Source organism: Takifugu flavidus, chromosome 16, assembly GCF_003711565.1.
Source record: "Takifugu flavidus isolate HTHZ2018 chromosome 16, ASM371156v2, whole genome shotgun sequence".
In the NCBI taxonomy this organism is placed as follows: Eukaryota; Metazoa; Chordata; class Actinopteri; order Tetraodontiformes; family Tetraodontidae; genus Takifugu; species Takifugu flavidus.
In genome coordinates this window covers 4,021,425-4,036,923 of record NC_079535.1, presented here as the reverse complement: position 1 = coordinate 4,036,923, position 15,499 = coordinate 4,021,425, and the positions used below count along the sequence as shown (strand labels likewise).

Sequence of the window (15,499 nt, the reverse complement as noted above, 5' to 3'; positions counted from 1 at the left end):
TGGTGGAAATATTGTTTTATGATGTGAGACAAAGTCCCGTTTACCCGAGTCAGTCGGAAAAGTAACAGAAAGACGCTCAATGTCCTCCACTGGAAAAGCAGTTAGGAATGAGGTTATATAATGATTAGGGAAAGCACAACCACTTTTCCTCTCAGTTTGACTAAAATAGACACAATAATCTCCAAAGGACTTCAGTAAAGTCAGCAGGCTAACATAAGCTTGTATGCTAATGCCAAGCAAACAGTTTAGCCTAAGCAGCGTATTAGCGCAGAACATTAGCCTGCATGGGTTTCTTAAAAGAGGACAGAGGCGTGAAAAACAGCCTTTTGCGTGGGTAAAATTTTAATTTTCACTCAATAACAGTAAACCAACATCACGACAACATTTAATGTTCCCTCAAAAGTGTTAGAAGTGTAATATAAGCTCTTTGAGCAACGTTAAAGCTCCGTGCTAGCTGTTGTATGCTAGCAGAACAGAAAACCGAGTGGCGCCGCTACTAACAAGAGCAGAGGCGGTGAGCGGGAAACTCTCCACATGAGAGGAACCAACGTGGACTCCGAGGTCGCCTCCTGGAGCGGGAACAGGCCGCCGTGAGGTTCTGCCCGTCTAACTCGGCTGTTAACAGACGGCTCCGGAGCTGCGCGTCCTTCACCGACGGCGGGAAAACAATTAAAAGCTGCGTCACGCAGGCGCCCGTCTGTTTGGTATCCTGGCGACGGCCCGGTTGTCGGACCTCGTCCCATGACGCCAAAGGCGTTAATGCGGCGCAGCCCAGCGGAGACACAGTGAGGAAAGGACACAGCGGGACATTTTTATGTGGTATTTATTGATTTATTTCGGGGGGGCTGGAATGCAGTGTTCGAGCCCCGCGGAGTCAAGAACTCGTACAGTGCGTCTAAGATGCACATTCTTACCGAATGACTTGTCTGAAGTGTTTCCTACATGCTAGGCTAAGATAGTGTTCTTGCTAATGGTTCAAAAAACATAATCCGTGGGGGAGGGGGCAGCAGGGTTATTGGGGGGGGGGGGGGGTGATAAAAATATCAATATCAATCTTTTAATAAAACTTCTCCCAGGGGAGTCACGCTGGCGTTTAAAAACTTGGATTAATAAATACAAGTTTAGCCCCCCCCACCTGAAAAAACACTTACTATTTATTAGAAAAAGAAAACAGCATCTTTTTGTTCAGGTTTTGATGTAAAAGGTGTTATTTTGCTAAATGTTAGACCCTTTTTTTTAAAAAAAAAGACATTTGATAAGGAATGTATGTCTGGCTGTTCCTCAATGCACCTCACCACACCTGAGACTTAGCCACGCCCCCAAAAAGTGAAAGGTGAGAGCTTTTACCTCTAGAGACAGCGTGGTCGTATTTATTTAAGTTAACGGACTGGCAGTGCTGGAGCAAAGTCAGGAAGGAAACGTACACAAATGAAAGGACTGACGGAACCGTGGTCGTCTCAGGGAGGACAAACTGGTCACAAGCGATACTGTGGCGATAATGTTCGGTGTTGGGAGGAGGCTGGGGGGGGGCAGGGAGGATTCAGGGCTGGGTCACGGCGCTGGGCTCCTTCTCGTAGATGTAGCTGCCCACGCCACCGGTGTTGACGCCTGGAAAAACCAGAGGGACAGTAGAGGGTGGGTCAGAGGGGAGCAGAGAGGCAGGGAGAGGCCGTTTCCTGGTGGCTCAGGCTGCCTGGATCACGTTCTGATTCAAGTGTGGAGGATAATTGGTGGGCGGACAGCACCCCCTAGCGGTTACCTTTGGGCCCAAAGAGGACGGCGTAGCATGGTTTGTGGCAGTAAGGCTTGCCGTCATGCTGGAACACGTAAAGAGGCAATGTTACTTTTGATTCCAGTACCTTCTGGAAGATTAAGTGAAGCCAAACGGGCTGAACGTACCTCTGCGTGGCTGCCGGGAGCCAGAGTCTTGCTACACCGGTCACACCGCAGGCAGGGTCGGTGCCAGTCTTTGCCCAGCGACGTCACCTTCTCGGCTAGTGGGACACCCAGGAGTTAGTCAGACAACCGCGGCGCCTCTCGCCTTCGAGGTGCCAGGAAATTACTCACCGAAATACACCTTCTTGTTGCAGCCGGGGCACATGTTGGCCTCTCCGGAGAAGGTGGTGATGCTGCCAGCTGGTGACAAATAATGCACGTTAATGGGAGAACAGGAAAAGGTTCTGATTCTTAAGGTTCCTTGTTGGGGGGCGTGAGGGGATATAGGGGCTGTTGAAGACAAGAGGGGTCGACGCGGGTCGCTGCAGTACCGGCTGCCGACACCAGGGGGCAGAAAGTGGCAGAGATGCGCTCCATTTTCCGCCTTGTTAACAGATGTTGCACATTCAATTAAAAGTGCACGGATAAACTGCCACGCACGGGCAGCATGTAGGAGCAGGAGCAGCAGAAGAGAAGTGGGCGCCAGTAAACTGCACACAGAGGATAAACAAACAGTGCTGCTTCTGCTGCACCTTTTGACGGCGCCTTGGGGACGAACGTTCGCTTCTCCTCAGTCTTGGAGGCTGAATCCACACAGGTGGGAGGCGGGTTGTTGTTGGCTGGAGTGTCGTAGACGTAAGAGCCAGCTCCACCGATGTTCACGCCTAAACAAGGTGTGGGAGGAGAGAAGGTCCATATGGAATAACAGGAGTACTCATCACCTAATCAGTCAATAAATCAGAATTAGCATGAACATCGGCCAGGTTGATGCCTCCAGATGGGTAAAATCCATCAATAAAAAGCTATTCTTCCATAAAACACCTGATTTATGTGAGTATGTAGACAGGAAGTGGGTGTAGTTTACCTTTCGGCCCGAAGAGGGCAGCATAACACGGTTTGTGGCAGTAAGGCCGTCCATCGTGCTGCCGAGAGACAGAAACACCATCAACGCAAAGCACAGCGACTTAAAAGGAACGTCGGCGTGAGGTCACATTCTTCTGACACCATTTGTTTTGGGTTTGACGGACGCGGAGCAATTCGAGCGAGACCGTTCACTCCATTTTCCACTTCCACGGCAGCTGTCTCCAGGAAACGGGACACTGTTGATGAACTCGGCGCCACACTCCAGTGCGGCGTTGGACCTTTGACCGCCTGTTCCTTGAGGGGGCCGTTTAAGACAAAGTGTAGCGGGCCTGTTAGTGATGCATGCTGCCAACGTGCTGGTCATCAGGGGAGCATGTGATGGGGGCTGCGGGCTACTGCTTCAGAGCTCAATGACCAAAGAAGAGAAGAACGTTGGCGACATGACAGCGACCCCCGAGGAGGCACTACCCACAATCCCCGGTGCACCGGTTCCACATTCTCGCTTCCTGTCGGACATTTCTTACTACAGTGCTGCGTCTCTCCCAGTCAAGTCCAGTGCGCACGGCGTCACTGCCGGGATTTGGCCACTGACCTTGTAAAGAAAGGATGAGTGATGGGGGGGTTGGCTGGTGGACAGGGGGGGCGGCGGCCTCAGAGAGATTCTGCGTTTGTAATCGGGCAGAGATTAAACCGGAGGACATCATCCCAGTTCTGTGGTAAAATTACATTTACGCACAGAACCCCCCCAGATCAGATCCTCTTTACATTTTTTTTTCATGGGGGAGGGGTGAAAAAAGGGGTGATAAAGGGGGGGTGGTGATGGATGGATGAGGGAGATCACAGGATCAACTTGAAAGCACAATTTTGTACTAAAGAACGGGCCGCGTTTTCATAAATTTCACCACATAGCTTGACCTTTGACCCCCCACGATGAATCCTTTCAACGTTTCATCAACACGGCCGACTGAAACGGCACGTTTGTTTAAAGGAACGTCCCTTCAGAGCGCCGTGCCGGCCATTGGGTGGACGTTTTTAACATCCCAGCGTGACTCAGCGTGGGAGCGGTGATGGCGGCGTGAATGGCCTCAGTTGAAGCGAAGTCCTACCCGAGGCAACGCTAATGATGCACTCACACGCGGGAAAGAAAGAGTCCATCACTGACCCAGTTGCAGCCTTACAGCACACAGCTTTTTTATTTACAGAGTCAAGCTGCTAAAGGCCAAGAACATGGACAGGCTATGGAAGAAAAACAGATTAAAACAGGAAGTTGGACATTCAAATCACGGTAATAAAATTATGGATGCTTAGACTGCTGATTAGCCTAGATGCTAACAAATAGAGATGGCTAACTATCAATGCAAGCAGACATGCAGCAGTTAAAGGGATAATTAAAGGGATAGTTCCCCCACCTGCCGTGTTTTTAGCTGTAGCATTAGTTTCCAGCTAGTCCTCGCCTGTATTTACCTGTAAACATGTGAAGCTGCCACAACACCACCGAAGAATGCCGCAGTTTTTGATTGCAACCTTGAAGAGCCTTCAGCTAGTCCAAAAACAGTGTTTATTTATGACGCCGTTTGTTCTGAACAGCAGCGTTGAGCATGCAAACACGACGTGAGGTCAGCGAACGCAACACAGGTGCCTATTTAGGGTCCAAAATATGGGAAAATGTTGAGGCTGGAACTCCGGGGACATCTCGGGAATTGGAAACGTTTATTGACCTTTTTGGGTGAACCATCCCTTTAAGTGTAAGGTGTGCGGGGTGTGGTGGCGGTGCGGGGGTGTGTGACTGACCTCGGCGTGGCCCCCGGCGTTCAGGAGCTTGTTGCAGCGGTCACACTTGAGGCAGAGCTTGTGCCAGTCCTTACCCAGTGACGACACCTTCTCAGCTGCACCACAGGGGACAAAAGAGGGAGACGCAGAGTGAGACGTGGACCTCACGCCACCGATGACGTCATCTTCGGGAGAGTAATGCGTTTGTACTGGGTATCTGAAGCGCCTGGCAGGAATACCGGAGAATACTGGGAATGTCTGTTTACCCCAGGATGCTGCCATGACATCATCCTGGGGTAAACAGACAGCAGCCCGACCCAGCTGGAGCAGCGGGGGGTCCCCACATCTAACCCACATCCTTTGTTAAGCGCCCTTCCCCCCAGTTCAGACCCCTCTTTCGCCCCATTTCCGTCCCCACCCCCCCTTCCCCAGTATGTCCAGACAATCGAGGATCCTAATTATACCTTTTCCAATAATAAATCTATTACTACACAATAGACCCCTGAGGAGCCTTCCAGGCCACAGAGGAAACACCTTCTCTTATCGAGGAAGGGCACAAATCGCCGGACGCCAGCAGCTATTTCCTTCATACACTCAGAAACACTCAGCACACAAAGATTACTTCCTCCTTCCTTTACGTCCCACGTGGATCAGAATATGTAGAAAGACGTCGGCATCACATCAGGAGAGCTTTCCACAAGTGTAGTGTGTTGCTACGGCTCTATTCCACTCCCTCATAAAGAAGAAGCTAGCACACAACACAAACATGAGATGGACCCTCACACCAAGCCAAAGCCAGGGTCTGGAGGGCTGCTAAGGTCAGAGGGGTCCTCCCTTCATAGCTGCGGAAATGTTAAATCACCCTTAAAACACCAGTATTCCCAGCAAAAAGTAACACTGAATCACCATTAAATTAATAGTGGTGATTGAAAGGAGCTGAACAGACATCAAAGGATCCTCAATGAATATTAACGTCACCTTCTCTAACTTTATTATCATACATTTTCGCTGCTATAAACAGATTAACTGTTTATATTTATAGTTGTTTATTCTCTTCCTGTCTGGACGCAGTTCAATGCATGAAGGTTTGTCTGTATTGTTATTTTAAAACAACCTTTTCTTTGATCTGCTGATGTTCTGTCCTAGTTTACAGGTCAGTAAAGGGTCAAAAAGTGCTTTGCTGGAAAACAGTTAATCTCTACAATTCATAGATCAAAATAACAATAAGTTCTAACACAGATGCTCAAGGTCTCAGAGAAAATGTACAGTTGAAATGTCCATAGTACAAGTAAATACTTCTCTGACAAAGAGATCAAAGAGATCTGAATCATTTCCAACACGCAGCCTAACTTAAAACTTCTTGTAATGTTGTAAACGGAGCTATCTGAAGCGGTACTGTGATTTATTTCCTGTCAAACTTCTGAAGCCTTTATCTGTTAGCGTATCCGCAGTGATGTGTATTAGCATGCGATTTGTCAGGAGTGCTTAGCTAGTTTAGCTGGTCCCAGTGTGAGATGTTTAAATGGTCGGTCCCTGTTTAAAAGGGCGGTTGTTATTGTAAGACTGACTAGCCTGTCTGTCATTATCATGTGTTGTGGGAGTTACAGGGTGGGGGAGGAGGAGGGGACACGCTTCTGCCCCAGATGTTTATAGCCTCAGCTCTAAGCTAACTGCTCTGCTCCTCCGCAAAGCTCTGGCGAGTGACATCAAGCTAGTGGTTGTCGGTATGGAGCAACTCAGCAACAGCCGTGAGTAAATCTACCCACTCTGGCAAACTAACTGTTGATAGGGAAGGTCCTCCCAGTGCTCCCATTGACACTGTCAACATCAGTTAGGATGGGTTAAATCCTTTTAGCCAATCGTCTCCCGGTGTTTTTCTTCACTCCAACGCGCAACAAAGGGTTCCCCCTGACCGACTGTAAACTGCTGTTGGTGTAGACAAAGACCCCGCCCCCTTTAATAGACGATACATTCCAAAACAGACCAGTGACTCTGGATGGAACACCAGTGAATCCCATTGACTGACAAGTTTTTTGGGGTCAACAGCAATCTGCTTTTAATTGATCAATGCATGAAAATCTGGAGCATCACAGTATCTGGGAGGACTGACACGGCGCTCACCTTCACGCCAGGCTGAAGCTAGCGGACTAGACCGCTGTGCTGCACGGAAGCTAACGCTGGCTCTAGCAGTGCTTTGATCCTTGGCTCACCTTTGAGTTCCTGGCCTTTCTTTCTCCTCCCGTGCTTTGATTGGGACTGACGGAGCAAGTGGGGGGTGGAAGAAATAGTCGCTAACGGCCGTTTCCATTGTGTTTGAGGCTAAAAACAAAACATTAACTCACCAACTGTGGTGTTAAATCCAACCAAACGGGCTTTCTTAACGAAGGGAAGTGAAGTCATGCTGCAGTTAACAGTCAAAAACAGGGTTTAAACCCATCGGGGGGTCCTCAGTGAAAAAGAATGACTACTGACGAGTTTAAGCGTTCCGCCTGGAAAAACAGAGGCACATCTGACAACTCCGGCCAGGCCTTAATTTGATTTATTTCACCACTGCGCAGACATCTGATCAGATTACAAGTGAAAGCAATTTTGGTCCCAGTTCAGACGGCCCAGCAGGGGAACCGGGCCACAGCAAGTGGGCAGAGAACCTTTAACGAGAGGGCGACTGTAGGGAAACCATTAACAGCCCATTTCCTTGATTACACTTAATCGAGACAGCGGCGGCTGAGTGTTCGGTGCAACCCAAACAAATTAGCTGCGTTAACAAAGATGGATTGTACATTTATTATAGTTTAATGGTCACAAGATACATCTGCATCTCCGTTACATAACCAATGTTATTGTAAATATCTTCAAGTCATGGCTGGCTAGATTTTGGTCAGTGGCCCCCTCTGGTAACATGGACGCATCTGTCCAAAACACACTCGTGAAGCTAACACACACACGCACGCGTTTTCTAAATGACTTCATCCATCAGTGACAGCTGAGCCCACCAGGGCGTGTTCGCTACCCCAGCCTTTGTGGCGGTGGCGTGCTAACCATGAGGGCTAATAAACACTGTGCACCTGAATGTCTGACGGATGGCCTGACTGGGAAGGAATGTTTGAGGCGGGAGAAAAAAAGGCCAAGCAAATGAAAGGAAGGAAAAGACAAACAGAATGTGTTTCCTTCTCTTCATCCTCTTTCACATCTGATCCCGGGAGAACAAACACCTTCAAGGACCTTTTACTTAACTTTCAGACAATCGCCACTCTGCCAGGCAGGCAGGGGCCATTCAGTCGCACCGATGCTAATGATAAGTGAGGTTTCAGCTAGCGGCTCAAGAAAGTTCATAACCTTAAATTCAGTTCCGATACTAAGTTGACAAATCTTAGTATGCTGTAGCGTAGCTGGCAAGTAGACACTGAGCATGTCAGCTAGGGAGCCGCTGAGTAGCTGTGATGAATAGAAAAACTGCATTTATCATTAGGAGAATGTTATTAATATAATAATTACGCTGAGAGGATGCGTAGAAGGTCACCCAGAGTGCCGACCTTCCCACTGCCGGGTAAAACAAGCAAATTGATTTTTATTCACAGTCAGTGGGTGCTCACAGCTCTCCGTTTGTCATTGCAGGGCTGGGCTAATGCTAAAGAACCGCACGTGCGTGGATCGCTCTGTCCCCGTGGCTGATGCAAGCCCGAGGCAAATCTGTGGCGGGTGCGTGTCGCCTGAGCTCAGGCGAGGTTTCCTCCTCGGGCTATCTCCCACTTTCCTCTGAAAAAAAAACGAGGCCAAGCTTGTGAATCCTGCTGGCTGATGTAAATGGGATGCAGTTAACTCACATCCTGTCTGGGCCGGTCAGAGCAGCCGCAGGCTAAACCACAGCGCCCCGTCTCCTAACTGTGTCCAGACTGCAGGGACAGTGCTGCACAACTGGCCTGCAGAGCTGTGGACCGGGTTCCCAAAGCAGGAAACAAAGGCTCCGTCACTAGCATGACGTCGTCAGATGTCAAATTTGGTAATTGGCTAAAGAGCCCTTGAGAGGGAGACGTCCCGTGACGCAGGGACACACAGCATGCCGAGGCCAGTTGAGTGAAAACATCTGAGTTGTGTGCAGAGATGGATCGAAGCAGGGACGAGGGTCGGGTACACAAGTGTTGAACAACAACTTTCAAGATCTTCCTCTTGCTACTGTTTAGCCGTCAGACAGCTGCAGCCAATAAGATAAGAAATAAAGTATGCAACATCTGTTTAATTGCTATCAGTCAGAATCCAGCTTGCTAATACTCTTTCCGACAGAGTGAGCGTGCACGGAACAAGGCTACGTGAACTCACTGACCAGTATCTGAACACATCCATCTCACAAGAAGGGACCGAAAAAGGAGGCATAGAAGCACGAAAATGAGCTGAACTCATGGAAAAGAACTTTGTCCTTCGCTGTTACATAACAGGTCGTCCGGCTGCAAGGTGGAACAGTTCCACCTGAGCCTTGGGGGGGGGGGGGGGGGAGCATCACTTACAGCGCCAGGCTCAGCCATGTCCCCATTGGGGGGGGTCGTGTTTGTGCCTGGAAAAGGCAGACAAAAAGGACCCCTGGCTGGCTGGTGCACGGTAGCTAGTTATGCAATGGCAACGAGCAGGAGGCAGCCACTGAAGAAGTGGCGTTATGTAACCGACAAGGCACATTCACACAGCCCGTTGGGCAACCAAGTGGAAGACTGGGCACCGCCATTGTGTCGGCGTTGGGGGGGTGAAAAAGAGGTGTGTGGGAAAGGTATCGTCGGGCCGAGGAGGTATTCTGCCTCGTCGGGGAGGATAAATGTGCAGGGAAACAGAAAAAGCTTTGTCTGAATAGAGATGTCGCTTCTCATTATGATGCATGAGGCCCTCTGAGAGTCACCCCTGGTACACCCCCACCCCCACCCCAAGTGCCCATAATGAAAAAAAACAAGGTGAGCAAAACTCAGGCCCTGAGGTGAAGACGAGGCAGAACAGAGTGAGAGAAAGTGGTGAATGAAGAGAAAAGAGACAGAGCAGCCCACAAAGAGCCCCCACCCCATTTGTCAGACACAAGGGCTGAATTCTAAGTGAGGAGTCCAGACGCTTGTTGATCACATGCTAACAGGGTCACATGTCCACCAAGTCTCTGGCACTGGGGCCATATTAGTCCAAGGATGTAGCTAAACACTTCAGAATGCAGTTTTGGGTCTGTCATCAAGACCACGACCCATGAGTGGTGTGTTCCCTCCTCTATCTGTCCTATCGCTCCTTATCCACCTCTACCAGCCAAGAGGGCACCAACACATGTTCTTGGTCCTGATCAAGGTTTCTTCCTGTTAAAATTAGAATTTTCCCTTCTCCCAAGGTCCTTGTTTGGAGGCCCAGGGGCTGAGGCAGGCCTTCCTCGAGTGGGTCGAATTTTTAGCAGGGGCTGACTGCCACCGGTGGCGCTGATCCGGCCAGGAACGAAGCCCAGCTTACTGCTTTTTATCCGAGTTTATAAAAAACTTGATGAGCAGCAGCCTCAGTAAAATTTGGCTTCAGTTGTGAGGAATCTGCCCCGTCGCCGCCTCCAAACAGCTGCTCATTAAAACGAGGAACGGAAAATAATACGTAAAAATCTCCTGAAAACCTGAAAGAATTTCCCTCCCGCGGAGCGCGGTTCACCTCTGAGACATTAAATTACATCCTGGAGCGGAAAGCAAAAGCCCAGCGGTTTTAGTAAATTCGGTGCAGGAGGACGACAGATTGGAGGCCCAGGTGGGTTCCTGACGTAGCTCACCTCCAACCAGGTGGAAAAAGGGAATCAAATGGGGTCGTTGTCGCCATTAAACACATCAGATCAGAAGTGAGGAGACTGGTTTTCACTTCACACCCACCTTAGCTGTTCTGCAGACCTGGACCTGTCCCTGGGATCACTCTCTGGAGGAGGAAGGGTGTAGGTGGAGCAGCTGATCTCACTCTCCAGCATCGCTTTCACTGTGACCCTCATTCCTCCATTCAAAGGGGAGGGGGGTCTTCTTCTGCTGCTAATTTCACCTAAGATCCATCCCAAGCTAAAATAACTCCACGGTAGTTGTTACGTAAAAATGAAAACAACATCCATCGCTGAGGAGCTGTGACTCACCCGCTGCAGCAAATTAACGCTAACGCGCAAATGGCAGCACGGACGTGCATGAAATCGGGACAACAGATCTCATTACGGCCACGTTTGCATGGTCACTTGTGACTAGCGGGACCCTGAGATGAGCAGCATCTGGTTTGCTGCCTCTCCTGTTACGTAAGCGGACTTCCATCCACTCACATAATTGATTCTGACCCCATGACAGTGGCGGCGTGCACCACGGAGCAGGAAAGATCAGCAGCGGAGGATGAATTTATGTGCATCAACGCAGAGTTACTCACGCCTGACTGGGACGCCAGCGGATGAACTGGGCTCCGGCCCCAAACAGGCGCTCCTGTTTCAGCATCCCTGTTTACGAGGAGGACGTGACGCCTGTTTATAGGTTTTCATCCCAACTCCAGGCTCCCGCGAGCTCAGCATATGGCATCTTTGCACTTTTGGCAAAGGCTTCCATTATCAAACCCTGCAAATCCAACTGCTGCGCTTGGACGCTCACCAAGCACAGCACATCACAAATGGCAAAGACAAACTGCACAACAGAATTCTTTCTCCTGGCTTCGAAACCTTCCATGTGTGATTTTAAAGAACTAATATTTGTTCTACGGAGGTTTGTTGACATTTGTTAATTATTTGCACATCCAGTAATTTTCTCCGAAAATAGGAAATCACTCATTTTAATTTGAATTCTTCTGGGAAACCGTTCATTTAAGCTGTCTAATATAAATTGCAGCGTTGAAAAGTAAAAACAGCTCCCCAGAAATTGCTAATTACCGAAGAGTGACAGCCAGAAGCTACAGAAGCGGAGGTGTGGGCAAGATAAGGATGCAGGTATAGCAAATAAAATAAAAATAATTAAATTAAATGAAAAATTAAAAAAAATACCGCGTGTCCCTATGTGTGGTAGGTTTGGATAGCCGAGCGGGATGAGTCATTTTGTTGCCCGAAAAAAAGTTTAAAACGGGCAAAACTCACCGAAATACACCGTCTTGTCACACTTGGGGCACTTTGAAGCCATGTTGCGTTGTTGTGTTTGCGGGGTTGGCGGGTGTGTTGTCTGCAGCGCGCGCACTTTCTCCTGTCTCGTGCTCCTCTCCACAGCAAGTGTCCCGCTCGGCGCTCAGAAGCTGCCAGCTTCTCTCGAGCCGACTTCTGCTCATTTACATAACCCCGCCCACCGCGATGCATTCAGGGGTGGCGGGAAATGTCGCTCACGGCAGCAATAAGATGGAAAGTGGAATCTTAACCGTTTAAAATCGCAGGCATTTGCGATTATAAATAACTTTACAGAACCAGCAATACGTTTTCAAATATATAACATTCTATGACACCAATTTTAAAAAGAAAAAAGAACAGTTCCCTTTTCAATTTAACTTGGATTTAATGATCAAAGAAAAACGGAGTTAGTCACCCCGTTTCTGGGTTTATTTTAAAGCATCAGTATTGACCCGGGTCGCTCACCATAGGTGCTAGCATGTTGCTCCCAACGTTTCTACAGCGGCCTGAAAGTGGCGTTTGAAGATATTAATGCTTTTACTTATTAGTTATAAACTGTCATTTGTCCAAGACTAAAATATAGATTCGAATTCCACGGCCTAGATCGACATGTCATTATGATTATTCTGATTATGCTATGTGCAATGCATATAGCAACCACTGGATGTCACCAGATCTCACACAGTACATTTAGCTAAATCTGTGGCATATGTTTTAACACATAGATAGAAATACGAATACAATAATTGTGTTTCTTATTTAAAAATAAAGAAGTTATAACAACAAATAAATACATAGACTTACATATGTAAAAGTGTTGTATTTAGTTTCTGCCTTTTGGTTTTAAATTTTGGGTTTTACGAGGCGGCCTTTGAGGCAGCACACCTTCCTCACTCGGCCTCTGAGCAGGCGGGAAAGCTTTTTGGAAGTCCACAGTGGCACATGCACTCCCACTTTATTTTTCCTCTTCGGTTCAGTCGAATCACAATGCTCTCTTTCAGAGTGAGTGACATGACGGAATTTGTTAGGCGAGGGAAGACTCTGAAACGTGGCTCGGGCGGATCAGATTTCTCTTAAGGAGACTGCTGCCTTTGTGACAAATGAGGCTACGGGAGGGAGACAGGCACACCTGAAAAAGAGCTTCTGCATTTTTTAGTAGAGGAAATTACACATTATGCCAGCGGTGACTAATTGACACGCTTTTCATGATCGGTTGCTCAAAGAGCGTGTCTCACATTTGTCATCTGGGCCCGGTCAGGGTGGACTGAGGTCATGTGTTTCACACGTTGGTGCCGTCTGCTCTGTCTGCCCAGTGACACAGTCCAGGTCCTCCTCCAGGAACAGTTACTCCGATATTTCCCACATCTGCGTCCCGCCTGATTAGCACCCATCAGCATGTCTATAACCGGTTCCTCCTTATCTCTGAGCTCACTGTTTAAGACAAACGCGCCCTTTCAGATGCTGGAAAACATCTCGGTACCCATGGAGATGTTACACCGAGCTAAGAGGGCTCACCTCCACCTCCAGACATGCAAATAAGGCTCCAGATTGCAATTAAGATAAAGTAAACAACCGGCAGTTGGAAATAAAGTTGAAATGCTTTTGTTTCCAGACTGGGGACACGGGGAGTAAATGAGTAACAACTCAGGCAAAAGAAACATGACAAGCATGCGAGCTTAGGATGTTTCTGGAGATGGAAATCCCTGGAAGAAGGAAGTGGACATATTAGTGCCAGCAATTTTACTTTTAACTGGTTTCATGGCTGCCGCTCGTTTCAGATTGGGTTTGCTTCTTCAGAACACATCAAGCATCTTTCCCCGTGGGAAAACACAGGAATAGATGGAGAACGGGTATGTGGAGAAGGGTGAGGCGGTCCTTGGGGTTTAGAACTATGTTAGAATTTTGCTTTAATGCTATCAGGATTACGCAAACAAGGGCTGCGAGTGTGAAAATGCAACACAGCCTGATCTTTTCTTTATCAAAAACCCGCAGAGGAAGGTTCTGGATCTGCATAAACAATCTTGTCAGGATGATATCTTCACTCAGCTTGATAACAAGCCACTGGGGCTTCATGGTGAAGGCCGGTGGAAGTCTGGAGGAGCATTGTGATAACACGGGAGAGAAAACCTTGCCTTTGCCCTGGAATCTATCATTTTAGAACTTTTGCTGGATCGAAGGAGCTGGTTTGAAGCATGTAAAAGCCTCTCGGTGTTACATATTAAGTGCACAAGGTCACGGATTCTGGTGGTCAGTTATGGTATTGCACAATGTAAGCAAAATTCTAATTAGAATCTAAAATGATGGACTCGGTCTGCTCAGACACATGAGGAGCAACATGAGCAGAATCTAAGCCTTGAAAGGGGGAACATTACACTGTGTGAGAATATAAATGTTACAAAGTGTCAGCTGCTTCAACTCCATGGTATTCCATGCCACTCCGCTTGTAGCGTCTATAGGAGCATCTGGCCCTGAGCTGTGACCCACAACAGAGGGCAGTTTGGGAATTTCAACCTGTCCACGTGTCTCACACATTCACCCAGTGCATCTTATCAAACGCCCGTTTGCCCCACCGCCCGGCAGCTGCATATAACCATGGCGTCTTTCCTTTCACTTCCTTTCCCTTCTTATCCCGTTATGCGATCCTTTCCTCAAGTGAGCGTTGGGGCGAGGCCACCAGGCGATCCGGGTCAGTCCAATGGGTTCCGGTGATCCTCACATCATCTAACAGGCCTCAGACGGCTGTATCATGGACGACACGTGACGCAGGCATGTGCGTGTGCACGTCTGTGGGAAGAAAAGGGAAAAAATAGCCAGAATTAATTATTGAAATGTTCCCACAGCACACTCAGTAGGAACAGTAGCCTATGTTTAGCTCCGTCAGAGCCCGGGGTGAGATTAAACACTCTCAGCAGATGATAAGCCATCCGCTCGGTGACAGACTGGTAGTGGGATTTTAATAGTGAGATACACTATCGGATGGCTAAGAAGGACGGAACAATGGATCCAGGTCTTTAGCATGTCAGCGTAAGACACGCGGAGCCTTCTGCGCCTCAGCCGGGGCCCTTTCAGGAGGGCCTGGGAAGCCACGGAGGACCCCGGCGCTGATTCAGATCGCAGATCGGCAGTGTTGTTACAGACTAAATAACACAGTATTCTCTTAAGCTGCTCGAATTTTAAAGCATTCTAGTCCCCCTGGGACTGTGGGAGGGGGTTATGTTTCTACAGAATGCCATTTTTGTCAGTGTGGGTGTATTGTTTTATTTGGCTAACATCTCTGGACAAGGCTGGTCCATTACCCAGCGTGTTCTCGGTGATACAGCTGAATTTGAGCTGGTAATAGAACACAAATGTAGCATTTGCACATGTGAAGACTGGAGGGGCACATGGGTCATTATATGAGGCATGCTGAATTTCAAGCAGGGTAGAGGATTGGTGGGTGTGGCCCAAGCAGCTGGCGCGTATTTTTTTGGAAGATTTGATCTCTCTATTTGCACATCCTGTGATCCTCCCACTCCTGGAGTCTCTCGGAGTCCCCCTGTGATTTCACAGCAGAAATTACACGGCCAACCTGTGCGTCCTCCTGACATTTTGATTGAAATGTGCTATTTTGAGAACATGTAAGGGATAAAACACCCACTTTGGTTGGCTTTGGGGACAAATCTGTTTTGAATGGTACATTTGTGCCCTGATTACAGATTAGACCACCAAACTTACTGTATGCTGTGAACAAACAGGATTTTAGTGCCGCCTAGTGGACAGCTGCAGGATAGGACTTGTTTTCTTCACTGGTTTGCTTCATTTTAGTACAAATACAGGAAACATTGTTAGCAA

General features: G+C 48.3%; 1 protein-coding gene across 1 annotated transcript; it reads right to left on the bottom strand.

The window, feature by feature from the left end:
• Nucleotides 1-805: 805 nt before the first annotated feature.
• crip2 (cysteine-rich protein 2) lies at nucleotides 806-11,834 on the bottom strand. Its single transcript, XM_057058350.1, has 8 exons — nucleotides 11,648-11,834; nucleotides 4,591-4,685; nucleotides 2,801-2,858; nucleotides 2,469-2,600; nucleotides 2,068-2,136; nucleotides 1,900-1,994; nucleotides 1,760-1,817; nucleotides 806-1,608 (listed from the first exon to the last, which is right to left on the bottom strand). Exons 1-8 carry the CDS (start codon nucleotides 11,688-11,690, stop codon nucleotides 1,541-1,543), a joined length of 618 nt encoding a protein of 205 aa, XP_056914330.1. The 5' UTR covers nucleotides 11,691-11,834; the 3' UTR covers nucleotides 806-1,540.
• Nucleotides 11,835-15,499: the final 3,665 nt, after the last annotated feature.

What these genes read in the sequence shown, in the direction of transcription:
- crip2 (XM_057058350.1), bottom strand. Translation starts at nt 11,690, where the DNA reads ATGGCTTCAAAGTGCCCCAAGTGTGACAAGACGGTGTATTTCG. An exon ending in ACGCCGGGGGCCACGCCGAG is followed by an intron (nt 2,859 to 4,590) that starts GTCAGTCACACA and finishes GTCTCTCGGCAG; the next exon opens with CACGATGGACGGCCTTACTG. An exon ending in CTCCCGGCAGCCACGCAGAG is followed by an intron (nt 1,818 to 1,899) that starts GTACGTTCAGCC and finishes TACGTGTTCCAG; the next exon opens with CATGACGGCAAGCCTTACTG.